The following is a 16,758-nucleotide window of genomic DNA, read 5'->3' as shown; positions in this document are numbered from 1 at the left end:
CTGCAGCCAGCCATCGGTGCTCAGCTGGGCTGAGCTGGGCTCTCCGTGCCACCATCCTGAGAAGGGCAGCTGTGCAGAGATGTGACGGGAACCCAGCAGTGAGGGGCTTGGCCAGAACACAGCTGCAAGCTGTCACTTGCCAAAGAAACCAGACATGCTGCAGCCTCCCCTGCTCCATCTGGGAAGAAAACCAAGTGCGTGGCTTGCCTCTGTAGAGCACAGCTGGGGTGCAACAGGGCAGAGACATTTCAGAGCAACTGGCACACCAGGGCTTGTGTCTGCCCTGACCTCAGCATGGTCAGCATCAACTCCTACCAGTGCAGGTGACATTCACAGGTGCTCAAGACACCAGTGCAGCACAGCCTGAACGTGCTCTTCCCAAGTCACAAAGGCACCCTGGGCCCTGGCAGCCCGCAGTACAAGGAGGAACTGCTCCCTCAGGGCTCACAGCCAAGGAAGATGTGGGAGTTCCAGGCTCCGTGAGCTTGAGGCACAGCAACCCTCACCACAGGCAGTGCAGGAGACACAGTACCCTGCATGCTTATGCATAGTGCCCATCCAGCACTCAAACCCAAATGACAATAGTAAAAAACTCAGTTTATTTCTCTCTAAAGGCAGAGCTTTCCTTTAAAAACCAGGTCATTTCACTTGTGAGAGGGTGTGGGGCTGAACTGCAGGGGAAAGGCCTTCATCACGCACTGCTCCAGGCCAAGAGCTGTTGCTCCCTGAGGGTGTACACTGCCTGTATCAGGCAGGCTCAGAGCAGGCAGGGGGGCCTGCATGGCCTGGCAGTGAGCAGAGCGAGGAGCACAGGTCCCCCGCCCCAGCTGGGAGCAGCTGCAGCTCGAGGCGGTTCATGCAGGCAGCACAGGACAAGGAGCAGGTGCTGCAGCCTGTGCACTCCATGGCAGCAGTGCCAGCAGCCCCCGTGCCAACCGGGCGGTGCCAGGGCAGCAGCAGGCACTGGCTGGCCCAGGTGCAGGCACAGGGTGAATCCTGAGTGGCTGGTCCGTTGTTGCAGAGATTTGGCTTAGCCCAGGGGAGAACTTGATCCAGCAGTCCTGGTGCCAGTGCAGGGGGAGTCTCCAGCCCCTCCCAGCACGGCCCAGCTGTCCGGGGGCGGCCCCAGGCGGTAGCACAGTAGCTGTGCTGTAGGAGAGCTCGATGGGGGCACAAGAGGTATTAATTCTGAAAAGGGAGAGAAAGGAAGACACGAACCATAAGGTGTACAGCTGGGAGCCCAGCACACCTGCAAGGGAAGCAGATGTTCCCAGGTGAGCATCAGCCTCCCCTTGCCTTACAGAGGACATGCTGGGGGATAAGCCAGTGCAGCACTGAAGAAACTTACCTGCTGCACTGTGGAGTGCCCTCCCCAGCTCCTCCATGCTGCTTTGGAAGAGAACACAGCATCCATCATACCCGAAGCATGGCCTCCTGAGAGACACGGCATGCTCATGACCCTGGCATGGCAGGAATGGCACAGCAGCAGCAAGCACTGGGGGTGCAGAAGGCCCTAAGCCCCCTTGCTACCAAACTCTCCTTGCAGGCCAGCCTGTCCCAAGATTGCAAAGCCATATCTCCTTCCCACCAGGAGCTCCATGTCCAAAGGGGTGGTGTTTCATTGGGCTACACATACAGCTCTAGCCTGTGTACACACTGGCTCCCAGGTGACACCAGCTCAAGCCAAGCTCAGACTTGTCAGACACAGCTGGGTGCCCACTGCCATGTACATGGAGAACAGTCACAATGGAACATCTGCAGACCTGCAGGTTAATCATCTGCTGCTGGACTGTTCCATCAGCTCCTTCCCATCACAGGACACACACCATCAAGCTCAGCCCACAGCCCCAGTACATGTAGAAGTCAACATGACCAGGCCTCCATCCTGGCCCAGCCCCCAGGGAAATCAGTGGGAGAAGAGGGACAACTGAGTCCCATGTGAGAGGCATGCCTGGACAGGCTGGCCTCAGCAAAGACTGGCAGAAACAGAGTAAGAAACATCTCTGGCTGCATCCTGGGGGTCAGCATCTGTAGCCCAAAAGCTGGACTGCATGGTCTGTTCCTCCACCACTCAACCCTCTGTTCACTTGAGCTCTCAGCAGATAGAAGCAGAGAAATACCAGGAAGCTTCCCCCTTGGTTCCATGCAGCTCTCCTCCATGATCCCACCATGTCCACAGCCCAAGCAGCTCCCCTTGCACAGGGCACAGAGAGGGAGACAAGACAGGCTTCATCAGAGAGATCCCTGAATACCAGCAGCAGTTCACCACCTACCCAGACAAGGCTTCACCGACATTATCATCTTCCTCCTCCTCCTCCTCCTCCTCCTGGCAAGCAAACAAACAAAAACATACCATGACATCTCATTACATGGGCAGGTCTCTGCCAGGAGCAAGGCTGGGCTGCTCAGACCCTGTCCAGCCCCTTCACAAGACAGTCACTACCCAGGCACAGTACAAAGGTCTCCCACAAGCAGTGGGGGAAAGACTGGAGTGCTGGGTTGCCAGAACCTTCTGGGCTTGGGCAAACAAGGACAGACAGACCATAGCTTGTCCCACATCCCCTCCAGGTGCCAAGCCCCAAACACAAGCTGTGAGCATGGACCATGCTGACAGAGCTGCTGACACAGTGCACTTCTGCCCAGGGACTGTGGTGGGTGGGCTGGAGAGGCAGGCAGACACTACCAGGAGCAGGCTGCACACAGGTACAACCCCAAGCACTGCCAGGCTGGACTTACACTGGAAGCATGAGGACCAAGCATCCAGAAGTTCCCAGACAGGGACATAGTGAGAACAGTATGACAATGCTCCAAGTGCTGTGGCCATGCATGAGGGGCAGTGCAGATGGGCTGGGCTGAGCCTTAGCCCAGGCTGGCAGGATGATGATCCAAGGGTCCTCCTTCAGAGGCAGCTCTCACTCCAGCTATGAAACCAGGTGTGCAGCCCAGATCCCAGGTCCCTGTGTGACAGGGCCAGCAGAGTAGGGCTGAGGCTGCAGCAGCACTGGGCCTGACAGCAGAGCTCCTGGACCCCAGACACCAAGGAACTGCACCTATTGTGTGAGCCACACATCACAGTGCACCTCGCATCAGGCTGCCACGCGCCATGGGGGCTGTGCAGGTATCAGTAGGGCTCTGGGAGGGCAGGAGCAGGGAGCTGCAGAGGGGCCACTCTGTCCCTGCCCTAATTCCAGACAGCCCTCGGCATGAGCCTGACTTGCACATACTGTACCCCAAAGTGGTGTGTGAAGGGAGTGCTCCCTGCGGGGACTGGCTCACAGGGTCTGCTGGCCTCACTGCTCTCCAAGACACATGAAGGGTGAAGGGGCTGATCCTGCCTAGAGCCTGGCACAGAGCAAAAGCAGCAGAGTTAGTGCCTGCAACCTGCAGAAAGCCCAGCTGGGAATGTATAGGCAAGACTGTGGGTGAGGAACAAGGAATCTCTGCTGTGCTGGCAGGAGGGTGCAAACAAAGGTGAGGGGTCACTGCTCAGGTCAGGTACCACCAGCCCTGAGCTGGGCTACAGCCCAGGCAATGAAGAGCAGTTCAGCATAGAGAGCAGCTACACCTCCCAGCCCAGATGGGGGAGCAGAAGATGGGAGAGCAGCAGAGAACACAACATAGGGACAACATTCTCCCTGCTTGGTGTGTCACCAGAGAGACACTGATTCCAGAGCTATGCAGTGGGATACATCTGAGAAATTCCCCCTACCTGCATGTGTTGCTTCCCAGAGATCCAGTGCCATCTGAAAGGCCTGGGCCACAGTCAGAGTCACAGCCTGGGCCTGTGTATGTGAAAGAGAGGGAATGCCTGCTTCCACCTGGGCTCTCAATGCAGGATAACCCCACTGCCATGAAATCCGAGACCCCCCAGCAACCCTTGCTGCCTTTCTCTGCAGAACATACAGATGGAAGGCCAGAGCTCAGTTCTGTGTCTGTCTCCCCTGGGGGCCAGCCACCCCCAAAAGCAGACCCTCAGGAGCTGGGACAGAAAAGCCCCCTTTGCTCACTCCCTGCCTGTGCAGCACATGAGCACACCTAATCCCAGGCTCCAAATCCAGCTGAGGCTCACACAGGTAACGGTCTTCTCTTGCTGAAGGGGAAGAAAGCAGGCCCTTGCTCCCACCCATACCTCATGGAGCCAAGAGCAGAAGGTAAGTGCTTACAATCTTCTTCTTGGGTGAGAGGAAGGCATGGCACTCCAGTGCCCCGCTCTCCTGGCTCTGGGCAACATAAGCAAAGACCTTGTTCTGCAGCTTGTCTGTTGTGCAGTAGGAGATCCTGTGGGCAGAGACGAGCTGTCAGGACAATCTGGGACCCTGGCATGGCACTTCTGCTGCACTCCCAGCACATCAGCAAGCACTGCTGACAACCTGAGGCTTTCACCTGACCGAGCTGACCAGGCAGCCCAAACCCCCAGCAAGGGCCAGAGGCTGCCTGGTACCTGCAGCAGGTAAGAGATCACTGCATCCGCAGGGACTCCTTCCTGTGCCATCCCAGAGTGCCCTGTAGTTTTCTGATGGCCAGCTCAACCCAGTGTGTGAATTCAAGCACTGGGACAAGAGGAGCACAGAAGGGTGGGTGATTGCCTCCAAGGACACAGCTGGAGGCCAGGCAGAGGGACGGTCTGACCTGGCACATCAGCTCTGGCGCTGAGACCTGTATTTTGCAGCAAAGAGATGTCCTGTCTCTGCTTCCCATCTAGCCACCAGACTGCACACTTACTGCTCCTCACACCCAGCACCCACAGACACCCAACCCCGCCAAAGGACAAGTGGTAGCAGGAGAAATCAACATAAGTTCTCACAGCAACTGCCTTTAGCCTGCCCAATAAGCTGCAGCCAGAAGGGCAGTCCCATGGCAGTGGAGGCAGATATGCAGTACTGTCCTACCTGTGGGGTTCTCCAATCACAAGCCTCAAAATCCTGCTGAATGCCAGAATAGAGAGGCAGGGCACAGGAAAATGATGGATGGGCTGATGAACTCAAGACCACCCAGGACCCTGCCTACACTCAGCCTCAGGCAGTGCTGGGAGCACAGCAGAGAGAGGGCACAGGCCTCAGGGAGCCAAGGAAAGACCTAAGCTTGAAGGTACTGCTGACAGAAGGCCCAGCCCTCCCTGGCTGCTTAAATTCCCATCAGTCTTCAGCTGGCTGCTGGAGAACACCCAGCCCATACTCATGACATGCCCACCTGTAGATGGAGATGTTCTCCACCATCTCCTTCGTGTCTGCATCCTGCAGTGAGATGCCCCTTGGAGATACTGTCAGAATCACCTTCTGAAACTTGCGAGCTCCAACCCGTGCCTGGCAGTGGAAAAACACCAGCAATCTCTGCAAACCTGGCAAGGGTCTTCACCTCACCCCCTTGCTGGAAGGAGCCCCACAGACTCTGTACAGTATCACTTGCTTGGATACTTGCTGCAAAGGCTCCTGATGTAGGGATGGGACAGCAGAGTCTGGCAATCAGGCATGCCCTGCACAGAACACTCTTCAAATCTGTTCACTCTGCTGCCACACACACAGGGAGGGACAGACCCCACTTCTCCCAGTACTTCACCCTTCTCTCTGTGCTGTGGCAGGCACAGCTCTGCTCCCAGCCAGGTTCAGGTGTGGGAGCAGGTGGCTGGGGCTGTCCTGCAGGAAGACAGCTTCCCCACAGCACACAGGCAGACACCAGTAGCCTCCTGCATGCCACCCTCTTCTTGGGAAGGGCACAGTTCCTCACTGGAATTCAGGGCTAGGGCACAGACACTTCCCTGTGCAGGGGCTGGGCTCTGACCCCACACAGCAGGGCCCCAGGACTGGGTCTCACCGTGGCCACGATCCTGCGGATGGCAGCAGCAGCCATGTCTTCTCCTTTTGGTTTTTCTACCAGTGTCATGCCCAGATACTTGAGGGTGAAGCACATCCCTTCAAGCAGTGGCTCCTGCATATCGGCCCAGCTCTCAGGAAGTTCTGCAAAGACAAAAGCCCTTAGAAGCCATGTGCCAGCAGCCCCACAGCAAGTCCTGCCAGAGCCACCCCAACCATGGCTCCCAGCAGCAGTGTTGCTTCCTGCTCCCAGCAGGACACTCTCCTGGCTCTGTGACACTCTCATAAGAGGAACAGGAGTGGGCAGTTCACCCTTGAACCTTTAGTCCTCTAAAGTCCTCTGGAAGTCCAGGCTCTGTCAGCACTGACAGACACCTCCTGCATATCTGCACAGGGCTGAGAATGTTGCAGCCCTCACTACTGTCTGCAAAGCCTTACGTTCCTGGGTCTCATCTGTTTCATTACAAACAAAATGTTCTCTGTAGTGCATTCATCTCAGCCACCTGAGCTGCTGGCACACCTGAAGAGCAGCAGCATTCACTGCCACGCTGAGCTCAAAATTCTCAGACTGGCCCAGTGTAAGCAAAGCCAAACTCCTTGGCATCTCACCTGCAGCTGCAGGGTGCCAGGGCAGGGGCAGCTTCATCAGCAATTGTGGTCCCAGCTGGAATGACTGGGAGGCGACTGCACCACAGATGCTTTGTTAAGAAAGAGATGGGAATTGCCAAGGTATGTACTGTTCACATTAAGCTAATACTTTTCAGGGTTATTTTCACCTCTTCCCTGGGATTTGCTCCCTGAGCATTACTGGCACACTTGCAGAAGGGTCCAACTCATAATTAGAATAATCTGAACCCACAGGGAAATCAGGAGACCTTATTTGCACAGCATACTCTTCCACAAGTGACAACTATCAGGGAGGCTGCCTGGTGCCATGCAGGCACCAGTGAGCTCCACCCCGGTCAGAAGAACCCTGTGCCACTCCAAACTCTGGGGACAGTCCATGTATACCAGGGCTGCCAGGGCAAGTGCTGGTGCTCCAGCAAAACCTTCGGCAGCTGACTGAGAACAGCCAAACACGGCCCTCCTGTGCCACAGGGTACCTGCAGAGTCATGGACTCATGGAGCAGTTTGGGTGGGAAAGGACCTTAAAGCTCATCCAGTTTCCCTCCTACATCCAGTTTCACTCCTACACCTTCCACTAGACCAGGTTGCTCCAAGTCCCGTCCAGCCTAGCCTGGAACGCTTCCAGAGATGTGTCCAGGAGTCGGTCTCGGATCCTGCCAGGCCGCAGACAGCAGGGGCCGGCCTGGCACACTTGCAGAGGTCCAGGCGTGGCAGCCCAAGGGGCCCGAGGCCCGCGTAGGTCGCCGGTGCAGTCCCGCGTGTTCCAGCGCCTGGCACGGCTGGTGTGGCGCGGGCGGCCTCGATTCACAAGTGGGGCAGGAGGCGACAGCCCGGGGAGCGGGGCAGGGAGGGCTCGGCGAGGAGCTAAAGCGATACGGTGCCCCGGCCGGCAGTGCCCGGCCCCTGCGGCCCGACCCCCCGCCTCCTCTAACCCGACTACCCCTACGGCCGCTCCGCCCCCCCAGCTCTCCGGGCCCCTCAGACTGCCCTGCATGGGCAGGGGCCGTACTCCCAGCCCGACTGCGCCGAGCTTCGGGCTCCCCGCCCGGAGCGATGCCCGGCCCCGACCCCGCGCCCGTCCGCACTCACTGCGCCGCCGACGGAGACCCAGACCGTGCCGGGCGAGGCGCGGGCTCCGCAGCACGGCGCGCCCCGCCGCCCGCAGCGCCTCCATAGCGGAGCCGGGATCGAGCCGAGCCGAGCCTATTCCTGCCGGTGTGCGGGGGGTCGGTCCCCGCGGGCTCGACGCGCTCGCGTCAGCGCGGCGGAGGCGGCGGGGTTGCCACGGCAGCGGGGGCGGAGCGAGGCGGGTTCGGCGGCGGCGGCGGCGGAGCGGGCCCGTGGGACCACCCCGGCCCCGGGGGACCATCCCGGGCCCGGGCCCGGCGGAGGGCGCGATGCAGCTGCGGCACGTGCGGACCCTGCTGGCCCCGCAGGTCGGACCGGGCCGGGCTGGGGAGGGTCGGGCTGCGGGGGAGCGGGCCGGGCCAGACCGGGTCGGGGAGAGCGGCCCTGACCGGTCTGGGACGCGTAGCGGCGACGCTGAGGCTGTAGTGTGACCGCTGAGCCGTGTGTGCTCAGCTGCTGAGCCGTGTGTGCCCGCAGGACGGGACGGCGCGGGTGACCTGCATGGCCTGGTCCGCCAGCAGTGCCCGCTTCGCCGTGTGCACCGCGGAGCGCGTGGTGCTGCTCTACGACGAGCAGGGCGAGCGGCGCGACAAGTTCTCCACCAAACCGGCGGACGCCAAGGTGAGCGGGGCCGGGCCCGGGCTGGGCATGGGCCGGGCAGCGCAGGGGAAGCCGGCCTGCCTTCCCACGGTCACACCGACCCTCTCCGCAGTACGGCAGGAAGAGCTACGCTGTCAAAGGCATGGCCTTCTCCCCGGACTCCACTAAACTGGCCATCGGACAGACAGACAACGTTGTCTACGTGTACAGGATCGGCGAGGAGTGGTGAGTGTGCGGTGAGGTCCAGCATTCCACCCTGCCATGGGCTCCCATAGCCTGATCCTCACCCTGGCACACGCTGCAGTGCCCATCAGCTGGCCCGCAGGGTGCCACACAGGTGTCCGTGGGGAGCAGCAGGTAAGGTTTCCTGGGCAGGGCCCTTACAGAGGGCATGCAGCTAGCTGGAGCCTGTGTTACTATCTTGTGTCACAGCTGGGCAGTGATGGCACGCACCTGCCCCACTGCAGCCTCATTTGCTGGCAGGAGTTGTGCTGACGGTACACAGAAAAGCAGTTCACCAGGAGTTTGGAAGCTCAGAGACTCTAGGGGTCTTTTTGGTTTTTTGCCTAAAGTTGTGATAGACTTGTGATAGCCCACAAGACTTCAATGGACTGTGTTTGGTAATATCAAACCAAACTGCATATAAACAGTAGGGTGATCAGAATGTGTAGGGTTGCTGATAGTAATTTTTGTTGATATTTTTCTGCAGGGGTGACAAGAAGGTGATATGCAACAAGTTCATCCAAACGGTGAGACCCAAGCTTCTGTTTGACTTCATTTTCTCCAGCATATGTAGGAAAAGAATGAAAGGTCTCTCTGCTCATACAGGTGTACTTGGCCAAACTGTACTTGACCTTTAAAGATCCAAAGAGAGTCTCTAAATTCTGAGGCACATATTGCTCATCAAGCTCCAGAGGTGTCCTAATGCCTGGGTACAATCGAGTAAATTGTTGAATGATCAATGCAGTCAGTTACAAAACTTTAGGGACTACTTTAGGTGTCAGTGTTTTAAGGGAGTTGAAAGGGAAAAGTATGCAACACTCAGAGCCCTATTTTTCACAGGTTTGCAGCTCTAAACTCCAAGATGCCTTATTAAACAAAATGTAAAGCGTGCAGAATTCAAACTGTGCAATTTCCACATGCTTAATTGCCTCAGGTTCGTGATTTCTGTCAGGTTTGCTCCTTGGCTACCTCTGTGTTCTGCTGCTCTGGCTCAGCCTGCCTGTGTCAGAGAGCAGTCTGCCCAGTAGGTGTTTGCCAAGGCTTGCCCTGAGATCTGTCTGGAAAAGGCAAAGGTGTTATGAATTCCTTGCACAGAAAGCCATCACAGTGAGAAAATGCAGTCCACTGACTATTTCTACCTTCAGAGGCAAAAGTCCAGCAGCTGTCCCAGGCTTTCCAGGCAAGTGCCATCACCCCATAGTCTCTGAGTCACCAAGAAAGTTCTCTGCAGGATAGGAGGAATCATCCTTCATGTCCAAAGCCCCAGAGGACATAGACAGAGCTGCTCCTGATGGAGTTGCTGAAGTCTGTGCCAAGCTTTCTCAAGCTGTCTCACAGGTGGAGGGTAGCCTCAGCCTCTGGGCTGAAAGCTTTCATCTCAGGGTTGGGTCATGGCCTGCCACTCTGGCTGCTCTGACAGCTGAAGGGAGCACAGGGAACTCTGTGACAGGAAAGCTGCTGGTCAGCCTCTGTTTTGTCTGCAGTTGAGCTGCTGCACTGAGTGGTTATGAGAATTGAGTGTCATGAGGAAAAGAGAGCAACAGGGGCTTGGTGTCCGTTTGTCCCTTTCCTGAACAGGGTGGCTATCCCAGGTGTGGGCACATTTGGCCTCCCTGCAGAGCTCTTTCCTTGTGTACTGCTTGCTGCCTGCCCCTCCAGCTGCCAGCCCAGTGGGGGCCTGCTGGCCTCTCGCAAGCTCAGATGCTGTGCATGGCACATGTACAGGATTTTGTATTTTTAATGTAGAAATTCAGGATTTTTTTTTGTCTTATTTCTCATTTCCCCATGCCTTTTCTATCATTTGTAACATATTAAATCCTTCATTTTTTTCTGGTGCTGTATGTCTGGGGTTTTTACCACTGTGTCTGGCTTTTCTCCTGTAACTAAATACTATTATTTGCAATTTTTGAAACGTTCAGTCTATATGAGAGATCATTTGTTGAGCCTTCTCCTGCCACTGGGCCCTCTCACACACACAGTGATCCCAGTGTGTGCTCACACTGGCAAGCCAGGCCTCCTGCTGAGGGCCAGGAGGACAAACAGTGAGCACATCACCACTGTGTGAGGCTTATTCCCAAGGTTTTGTTGTGTTAGAGTGGAAAATAAGTCTGACAGATAGTGAGGGAAACACACAAATTACTGGGGAACAGAGGTAGTCAAAATGGGTCTTGGTCATTTAAATTATGAACAGTTTGGTTACCTTGAGACATTTTGTTGTCTGATTGTAGCTATGTTTGCTGATATGAATGATCAGAGCAGGGATGGAAAATAAGATAAATAAATGAGGAATGAATAAAAGCTGATATGTATCTTAAGCAGTCCCACATGCTTAAAATGGGACAGAGAGCCAGTGAGGCTGGTGCTGGTGGCACAGTGCCAAACACCAGCCTTCTTACTGACTGAAGTTCTGGAGGGTAGATGCAAAGGGCTTTCCTAAACTTTCTTGGCCCTCTCTTACAGTTGGGTTTTGTGGTCAGCTTTATTCATTCTGACTCCACCTCAGATTTTGAGAATGCCTTTGGTTTGGATTTAATGAGCCTGTTTCTGGTAGCATCTAATAACCATCTTATTCGTCAATGAAAAAATAAACACTATTTCTTATTCATTAAATAAAGATCCAATGGACAAGTATTTTCATATCTATTACAGAAGTTGTCACAGTGAAATTATTTTTATATTTTATACTTGTTGCAAAAAATCTTTTAAAACAGCCATGATTTTATACATTTACCAATAGCATGCGGCAAGCCAAGCAATGCTCAGTAATACTCACAAAAGAGCTCCAAACTGAACACATCCCTATAACTTTTTTGCCCTCCCATAGTCCTGTCCTCAATTACTTTGCCCCAGCTCACTTTTATCTAGTTTAAGCTTCAGCATGAAGTAAGGTTTGTCCAGTATCTTCAGCTACTGTAAGGCCTGTCCAAATGCCCCATCCCTCCTGCCTGAATAGTGTCTGTTCATGAACTATTTTAGGTGGCAGTGGGGCAGGAAGTTGGGTAGGGTGGAGCTCTTACCTCTCTTTTTGCTTCCTCCTTTGCAGAGTGCTGTGACCTGCTTATTGTGGCCAGCAGAGAATATCATTGTCTTTGGTCTTGCTGAAGGAAAGGTAGAGAAACTTGTTATTTGTGTGACTTTCCTTCCCTTGCGGGGTCTGCCAGGGTCTGCCAGTGGCTGGGCTGAGGGGTAGGAGCCATCACTGGGTTGTGGCACAGTAACAGCAGCAGAGGGTTACACTGTGGACTTGAATTTTCTGGTTCACAGTTAGTCCCTGGAGGTTCTACTGGATCTTTTGCATCTTTCTCCAAACTTTTCTAGAAATGTGGAAATGTGACTCCAACTTTTCCACTTGTATAACATACTGGGAGTCAATGAGCTTCCTGTGGTTTCTTTCCCTGATAGTGAACAAGGAATGTTACTTACCCTGGGGGAGATCCACATTCTACGGATGAAAGCAGCACTGATCATTTTCTCTTTATCAGGTTCGTTTAGCGAATACAAAGAACAACAAGTCTTCCACCATCTATGGGACAGATTCCTATGTGGTCTCACTAACTTCCAAGTGAGTATGGCATTGCTTTGGCCTGCCCTGCTTTGGCTCAGTCTCACGCCTGCTGCTGGCTTGGAGTAACAGGGACCAGTGTGGGAGCTTGCCAGTGTTCTTCTGCTGTCACGTTGTTGTCAAGATAATAATATTCTGTGCTATCCAGAAGGAATTCCTTCCTAAAATCTGGTACCTGTCTATGCCACACAGGCAGTCTGGCTGTTCTTTAAACACAGTTGAGGATGAAAGTCTCCACGAGTTTACTTATGTTCTTTGATGTATTTGAATCTGTGACTTTGTAAGGATTACATTTGTCAGCTTCATCTAAGTAATAACTAACATTAATCATGTTTAAGGGCTAAAAAAGTAACATCATTCTGCCAGATAAAACCTTTGACAAGGCTGTAATCAGGAAAATAACCATAAAGCGCAATTTTAAATGACTTTCATTAATAAGATTTCATTTCAACTACTGTAGTATTCTTTACCAAAAAATTGAGATATGTCATGATCCTAGGAGTCGAATTTTCACTAAATGCTGTCATTCTGGTGACAGGTACATGATTGCTGGATTGCTACAGTGTCCATAGAATTTGTATTCTATTCTTGAATCTTCTAATCATCATTAAAAAGTATTTCTCTGGGTATATGGTTTTCAGCCTGTTTCTTTTTCTTTGCTCTCTTCTCCCTGCTTGTGTCCAGAAGCAGAAGACATTAATGCTATAAAAATGGACTTAGGCCTGGAGTTTTTGCCCAGGTGTTTTTTTGCCTACATTGTATTTTGTTTAGGGATTCCCAGTATCATAATACCCAGTCTCACTTCTGTAACAGTTCCAGTGCAAGAGCAGTTTGATGCACATTGCTGTAAGCACTTGTGAGCAGAGTCATTATTCAGCTTCTGGGTTTTAGTAATACAGAAAGTTTTTTATTGTGATTTTGCATTATGAAGACACTTAACTGGTCACTTTCTTTTCCACTCTGGGTTCTTTTGTCTGCTTTCCGTTTACAGACACTGGCACAAGTTCTCAATATTTGTCTTGTCTTTGAGGAATGTTCCTTTGATGAGGAACATCAACCATGACCCTGGGAATGGCTGCTCTGGGCAGGGATATGAGTATGAAGGTGCAAGTCTTCCTGTAACATTGCATCATCCTGTCTGTGTTTTTCTGCAGTGTGTCGGGGAGAGGAATCCTGTCTGGCCATGCAGATGGAACCATAGTGCGCTTCTTCTTTGATGATGAGGGCTCAGGTGAATCACAGGTACCAAAGATCCTTCTCAGTGAGCAAAATTCCTATTTGCACAGCCTGCTTCCCAGCTCCAGAGCTCTGGAAAGGGATCAGGCTGCAGAGAGAGGGGAAGTCTGGAGAGGAGCTGCAGGCTGTGCTTGCTAGCAAAGGTTTTGGGAAGCATTGATGGAGGCAGAACAATGATTAGATGCGTTGGAATACACTGAGGGCAGTGGTAAGGGGGGAATTCATGTTTTTGTGTATGAGGCATAGGGGTGTTCAGGTGTCTGGAAAGATCTGATGTTCAAGTGTCCAGGAGAATGATGCTTGAAGAGGTAGGGTTCCATGGAGTGGCTACTATTGTCCCCACACTTAGTCGGGTGAAATTACCACAGTTAATGTTGAATCTCAGGCTCAAATTTTGTCCTTGGACACCCAGCATTTCTCCTGAGCCTCCCGCTCCTCTGTGCCAGGAGTCTCTCTGTGCTTCAGGCTGTGGCGAAGGGGATGCTGTTCTCAGATCTTTTGTCTCCAGCTGAGGCAGTTTGAGCATGGCTGCTCTCTGCCATATCATGAAGATCCATCTATACTCTGCTGTGTTGGGAGTTCAGTCTCAGTCTGGTTAATGGTATCAGTCTTCTTACTGGCATTAGAATTCTTCTCACACAGTTAATGAAAGTAATAGTTGATAAATCTCTCCGTTCTGGTTTGTCTTCCTACAGACTAGGCAGGCAGGCAAAGCTGCCCCCATGAACTGGGCTTTGCAGAAGGTCCCATTCTGGGATAGCTGAGCACAGAGGCCAGCTGGGAGTTGGGGCCATTCACATGTTCAGGGTGTTCTTGTCTGTTGCAGGGTAAGTTGGCAGTGCATCCCTGTCCTCCTTACGCCCTGGCCTGGGCTTCCAGCAGCATTGTGGCTGCAGGCTGTGACAAGAAGATTGTCGCTTACGGGAAGGAGGGCAGTGTGATTCAAACCTTTGACTACAGCCGGGACTCGTCAGAGAAGGAATTCACCACAGCAGCCACCAGTCCCAGTGGCCAGTCCATTGTCCTTGGCAGCTATGACAGGTACCGCTACCTGACGGAGAATTCTCCTCTTTGTAGTCCTTCCTTTGGCAGCCATACACGGTTTTTAATGTCTCTCTTATCTCCTCTCTCACAGGTTACGGGTTCTGAACTGGAGCCCCCGACGCAGTGCCTGGGAGGAAGGCAAGCCCAAAGAAATAGCTCACCTGTACACCATCACAGCTTTGGCCTGGAAGAGGGATGGCTCGCGGATCTGTGCGGTTGGTGTCATCAGTCAGGAGGCCTGAGCCCTCAAGTGTCCCACCAGGGGGATGTTTGTGTATGGAAGCTTTGAACATGGTCATCCTGGTCTGATCACACCTCACCCAGGGGTGCAGGGCAGGCTCTGAGGCCAGGACCTTGTGCTAGGGACCTGCTGCAGTCAGGTGTGCCAGTGTGGAGCTGCAGAACCTTCTGGATGCTGGTGTGATGGCTCTCTGGTTGCAGCAGCCCTTCTCTTTTGTCAGAAGCATGATGAGGTCAGCATAGCTTCTCCAGAGCAGTCTCAGGAGCATTCTTTCCTCTGGGCATTCATGAGAAGCTGTATACAAACTGACCTGATAATCATATTCTGTGTTTCTGTGTTGTGTTTTCAGTTCAGCCTTCTCTTTCTTCAACCTTTAACCATCAAGCTTTAATCTGCCTTTCTCTAAATTAGATTATTCTTTAAATCTCTTTAAATTCATCTTTCTGCATATTTTCTGTAGTAAGTTGACTAACTTCAAACACTTAAATTAGTTATGAATTATGTTATTTATGACTTTTCTTTAGTTTTTTTATGGTTTTGTGTTAAACAATCAAGAATCCTTGAAATATTTTCAGACCAAGAATTATTGAACATATGAACAAATATTTTCAGAGAAGGGGAAGGGACTAAGGGATAGGAGATCAGTGGAAAGAAGGGGGATGTTATAAAGAAAGAAATGAAGGTGAAGGATTCTTCTGGAAGGAAGGCTGGGAGGCTGGGAGATGCAGAAGTGGGAAACTGAAGAATAATGGCAAAGATGACGATAAAGGTGGTTTTTAACCCCACCTCCTCCCATCCCAGATTCATGCCAGCATTTGGTAATCTTCATTTTTCTGAGAATGGCTCAACCTTTCTGTTGTCTAAAGAAAGCCAAAATAGGGCTGGTCCTCCTGCATGTGGGTGCTTGAACCTTGTTCTCCAGAACAGCTGGGACCGGTGTGTTTGTGCCTGACCTCTGATCCTCTTCATGTAAGCAGGGTCTGGAATCTCTCTCCTTAACAGAGTTCACTGAGCACGTGTGTTTTTGTCCCCAGGGTACGCTGTGTGGAGGAGTTGAACAGTTTGACTGCTGCCTTCGCAAAACCATTTACAAAAATAAATTTGAAATTACATATGTGGGACCAAGCCAGGTAAGAGAGTATCTATTGAGGCATGGAATTCCTGGTGAAAATGGGATGTTTGCTTGAACTAGGCATGTTTGAAGTTGTACACCTATGGTTTGTTCATACCAACTTGTTGAGAAAGGCGTAGGGGATATGCCTGGGACAGGGCTAAGACTGGGTGGGAATCGGATAGCATAAGAGACCATGGAGTTAATTTCCTGCCTTGTGAATTTTTGTGAGGTACCTCCATGTCAAGTGCAGACTTCTAAAGATTTCATTTCAGCCAAATTGACCTTGTTCAGAATGTGACAGTAAGGGTGAGCTGGCAGTCTGGGCACGCTGTGCAGTCAGGGGAGAAAGTACAGGACTCTTCAAAGGAGGCTTATCCCTGGGGGCCTGAGTAGGTCTCCAGTTAGGCTAGTAACTTGTAAATGGCAAAAGTAAGAATCCCACATGTCTACTACAGGTGTCATCCTATGCAAAAGGAATGGTAAGGTTTTTAAAAGAAGAGAGGGAAATGATGGGGATATCTAAATATCCTAGTATCATCTGTTCCCTAATCTTCCATGGGGCAAGAAGTCTGTGCTGTTCCTCTGTGCATGGCCTCATATTGCTTTTCCTCACTTTCACTAGGTCATTGTGAAGAACCTCTCCACAGGAAGCCGAGTTGTGTTGAAATCCCAGTATGGTTATGAGATTGATGAGGTGAAGATCTTAGGGAAGGACAGGTACCTGGTGGCCCATACCTCAGACACGTTACTGCTGGGCGATGTCAGCTCCAACAAGCTCAGTGAGGTACTGGAAAATCGGTGGCGTTTCTGGAGTGTCACAGGATATGATTTCTGTATGGGATCAATCCCTCTTTTCAAAGAATCATACAACAGTTCAGGTTGGAAGGGGCCTTGGGAGGTCTCTTATCAAACTTACTGCCCAAAGGAAAGTCAATATTAAATTCAGATGTTGTTGCTCAGGTCCCACAATTTTTTAGTCCTCTATTCCAATGCTTTACTGTACTCACGGAGGAAAGCATTTTTCTAAGTCATCTTGGTATTTTGAATGCTGTTTTATGATCATTTTTCATCCTTGCACTCTGCATCTGCCTAAAAAAGCCTGGCATCACTGTATTAGAGGTTTCCTAAGCCTTCCCTTCTCCAGGCTGAAGAAGCCAAATTCCTTCAGCCTCTC

At 52.2% G+C, this 16,758-nt stretch overlaps 2 protein-coding genes across 4 annotated transcripts in view; one reads left to right on the top strand and one right to left on the bottom strand.

Annotated features, from left to right (window-relative positions):
* Nucleotides 1-592: 592 nt before the first annotated feature.
* On the bottom strand, nucleotides 593-7,659 carry LOC103824588 (low density lipoprotein receptor adapter protein 1-like). The gene is made up of 8 exons (XM_030235830.2): nucleotides 7,527-7,659; nucleotides 5,812-5,954; nucleotides 5,191-5,303; nucleotides 4,164-4,278; nucleotides 3,710-3,782; nucleotides 3,230-3,342; nucleotides 2,274-2,326; nucleotides 593-1,188 (listed from the first exon to the last, which is right to left on the bottom strand). The coding sequence occupies exons 1-8, from the start codon at nucleotides 7,609-7,611 to the stop codon at nucleotides 855-857; spliced, it is 1,029 nt and encodes a 342-aa protein (XP_030091690.1). The 5' UTR covers nucleotides 7,612-7,659; the 3' UTR covers nucleotides 593-854.
* Nucleotides 7,660-7,753: 94 nt separating this feature from the next.
* The window catches only part of IFT172 (intraflagellar transport 172), a 38,154-nt gene continuing 29,149 nt past the window's right edge, over nucleotides 7,754-16,758 (top strand). For 2 of the 3 annotated variants that reach the window (XR_007778457.1, XR_003945702.2), the window contains exons 1-11: nucleotides 7,820-7,873; nucleotides 8,043-8,186; nucleotides 8,278-8,390; nucleotides 8,875-8,914; nucleotides 11,431-11,496; nucleotides 11,870-11,949; nucleotides 13,104-13,191; nucleotides 14,012-14,226; nucleotides 14,321-14,444; nucleotides 15,505-15,600; nucleotides 16,207-16,368. Coding sequence is in view for 1 of the 3 variants with exons in the window: in XM_030235910.2 (XP_030091770.1) it covers nucleotides 7,835-7,873; nucleotides 8,043-8,186; nucleotides 8,278-8,390; nucleotides 8,875-8,914; nucleotides 11,431-11,496; nucleotides 11,870-11,949; nucleotides 13,104-13,191; nucleotides 14,012-14,226; nucleotides 14,321-14,444; nucleotides 15,505-15,600; nucleotides 16,207-16,368 (1,167 nt within the window). In the remaining 2 variants the exon portion in view is untranslated. Of the gene's footprint in view, nucleotides 7,874-8,042; nucleotides 8,187-8,277; nucleotides 8,391-8,874; nucleotides 8,915-11,430; nucleotides 11,497-11,869; nucleotides 11,950-13,103; nucleotides 13,192-14,011; nucleotides 14,227-14,320; nucleotides 14,445-15,504; nucleotides 15,601-16,206; nucleotides 16,369-16,758 lie in introns of all 3 variants that reach the window. The other variant, XM_030235910.2, reaches the window with a different exon arrangement.

This window comes from Serinus canaria, chromosome 10 (genome assembly GCF_022539315.1).
Source record: "Serinus canaria isolate serCan28SL12 chromosome 10, serCan2020, whole genome shotgun sequence".
Lineage (NCBI taxonomy): Eukaryota > Metazoa > Chordata > Aves > Passeriformes > Fringillidae > Serinus > Serinus canaria.
Note: the sequence above shows the minus strand (reverse complement) of the source record. Positions and strands in the feature narration are given on the sequence as shown.

What these genes read in the sequence shown, in the direction of transcription:
- LOC103824588 (XM_030235830.2), bottom strand. Translation starts at nt 7,611, where the DNA reads ATGGAGGCGCTGCGGGCGGCGGGGCGCGCCGTGCTGCGGAGCCCGCGC. An exon ending in TCCGCAGGATCGTGGCCACG is followed by an intron (nt 5,304 to 5,811) that starts GTGAGACCCAGT and finishes TTCCACTGCCAG; the next exon opens with GCACGGGTTGGAGCTCGCAA. An exon ending in TCTCACCCAAGAAGAAGATT is followed by an intron (nt 3,783 to 4,163) that starts GTAAGCACTTAC and finishes TCACATACACAG; the next exon opens with GCCCAGGCTGTGACTCTGAC.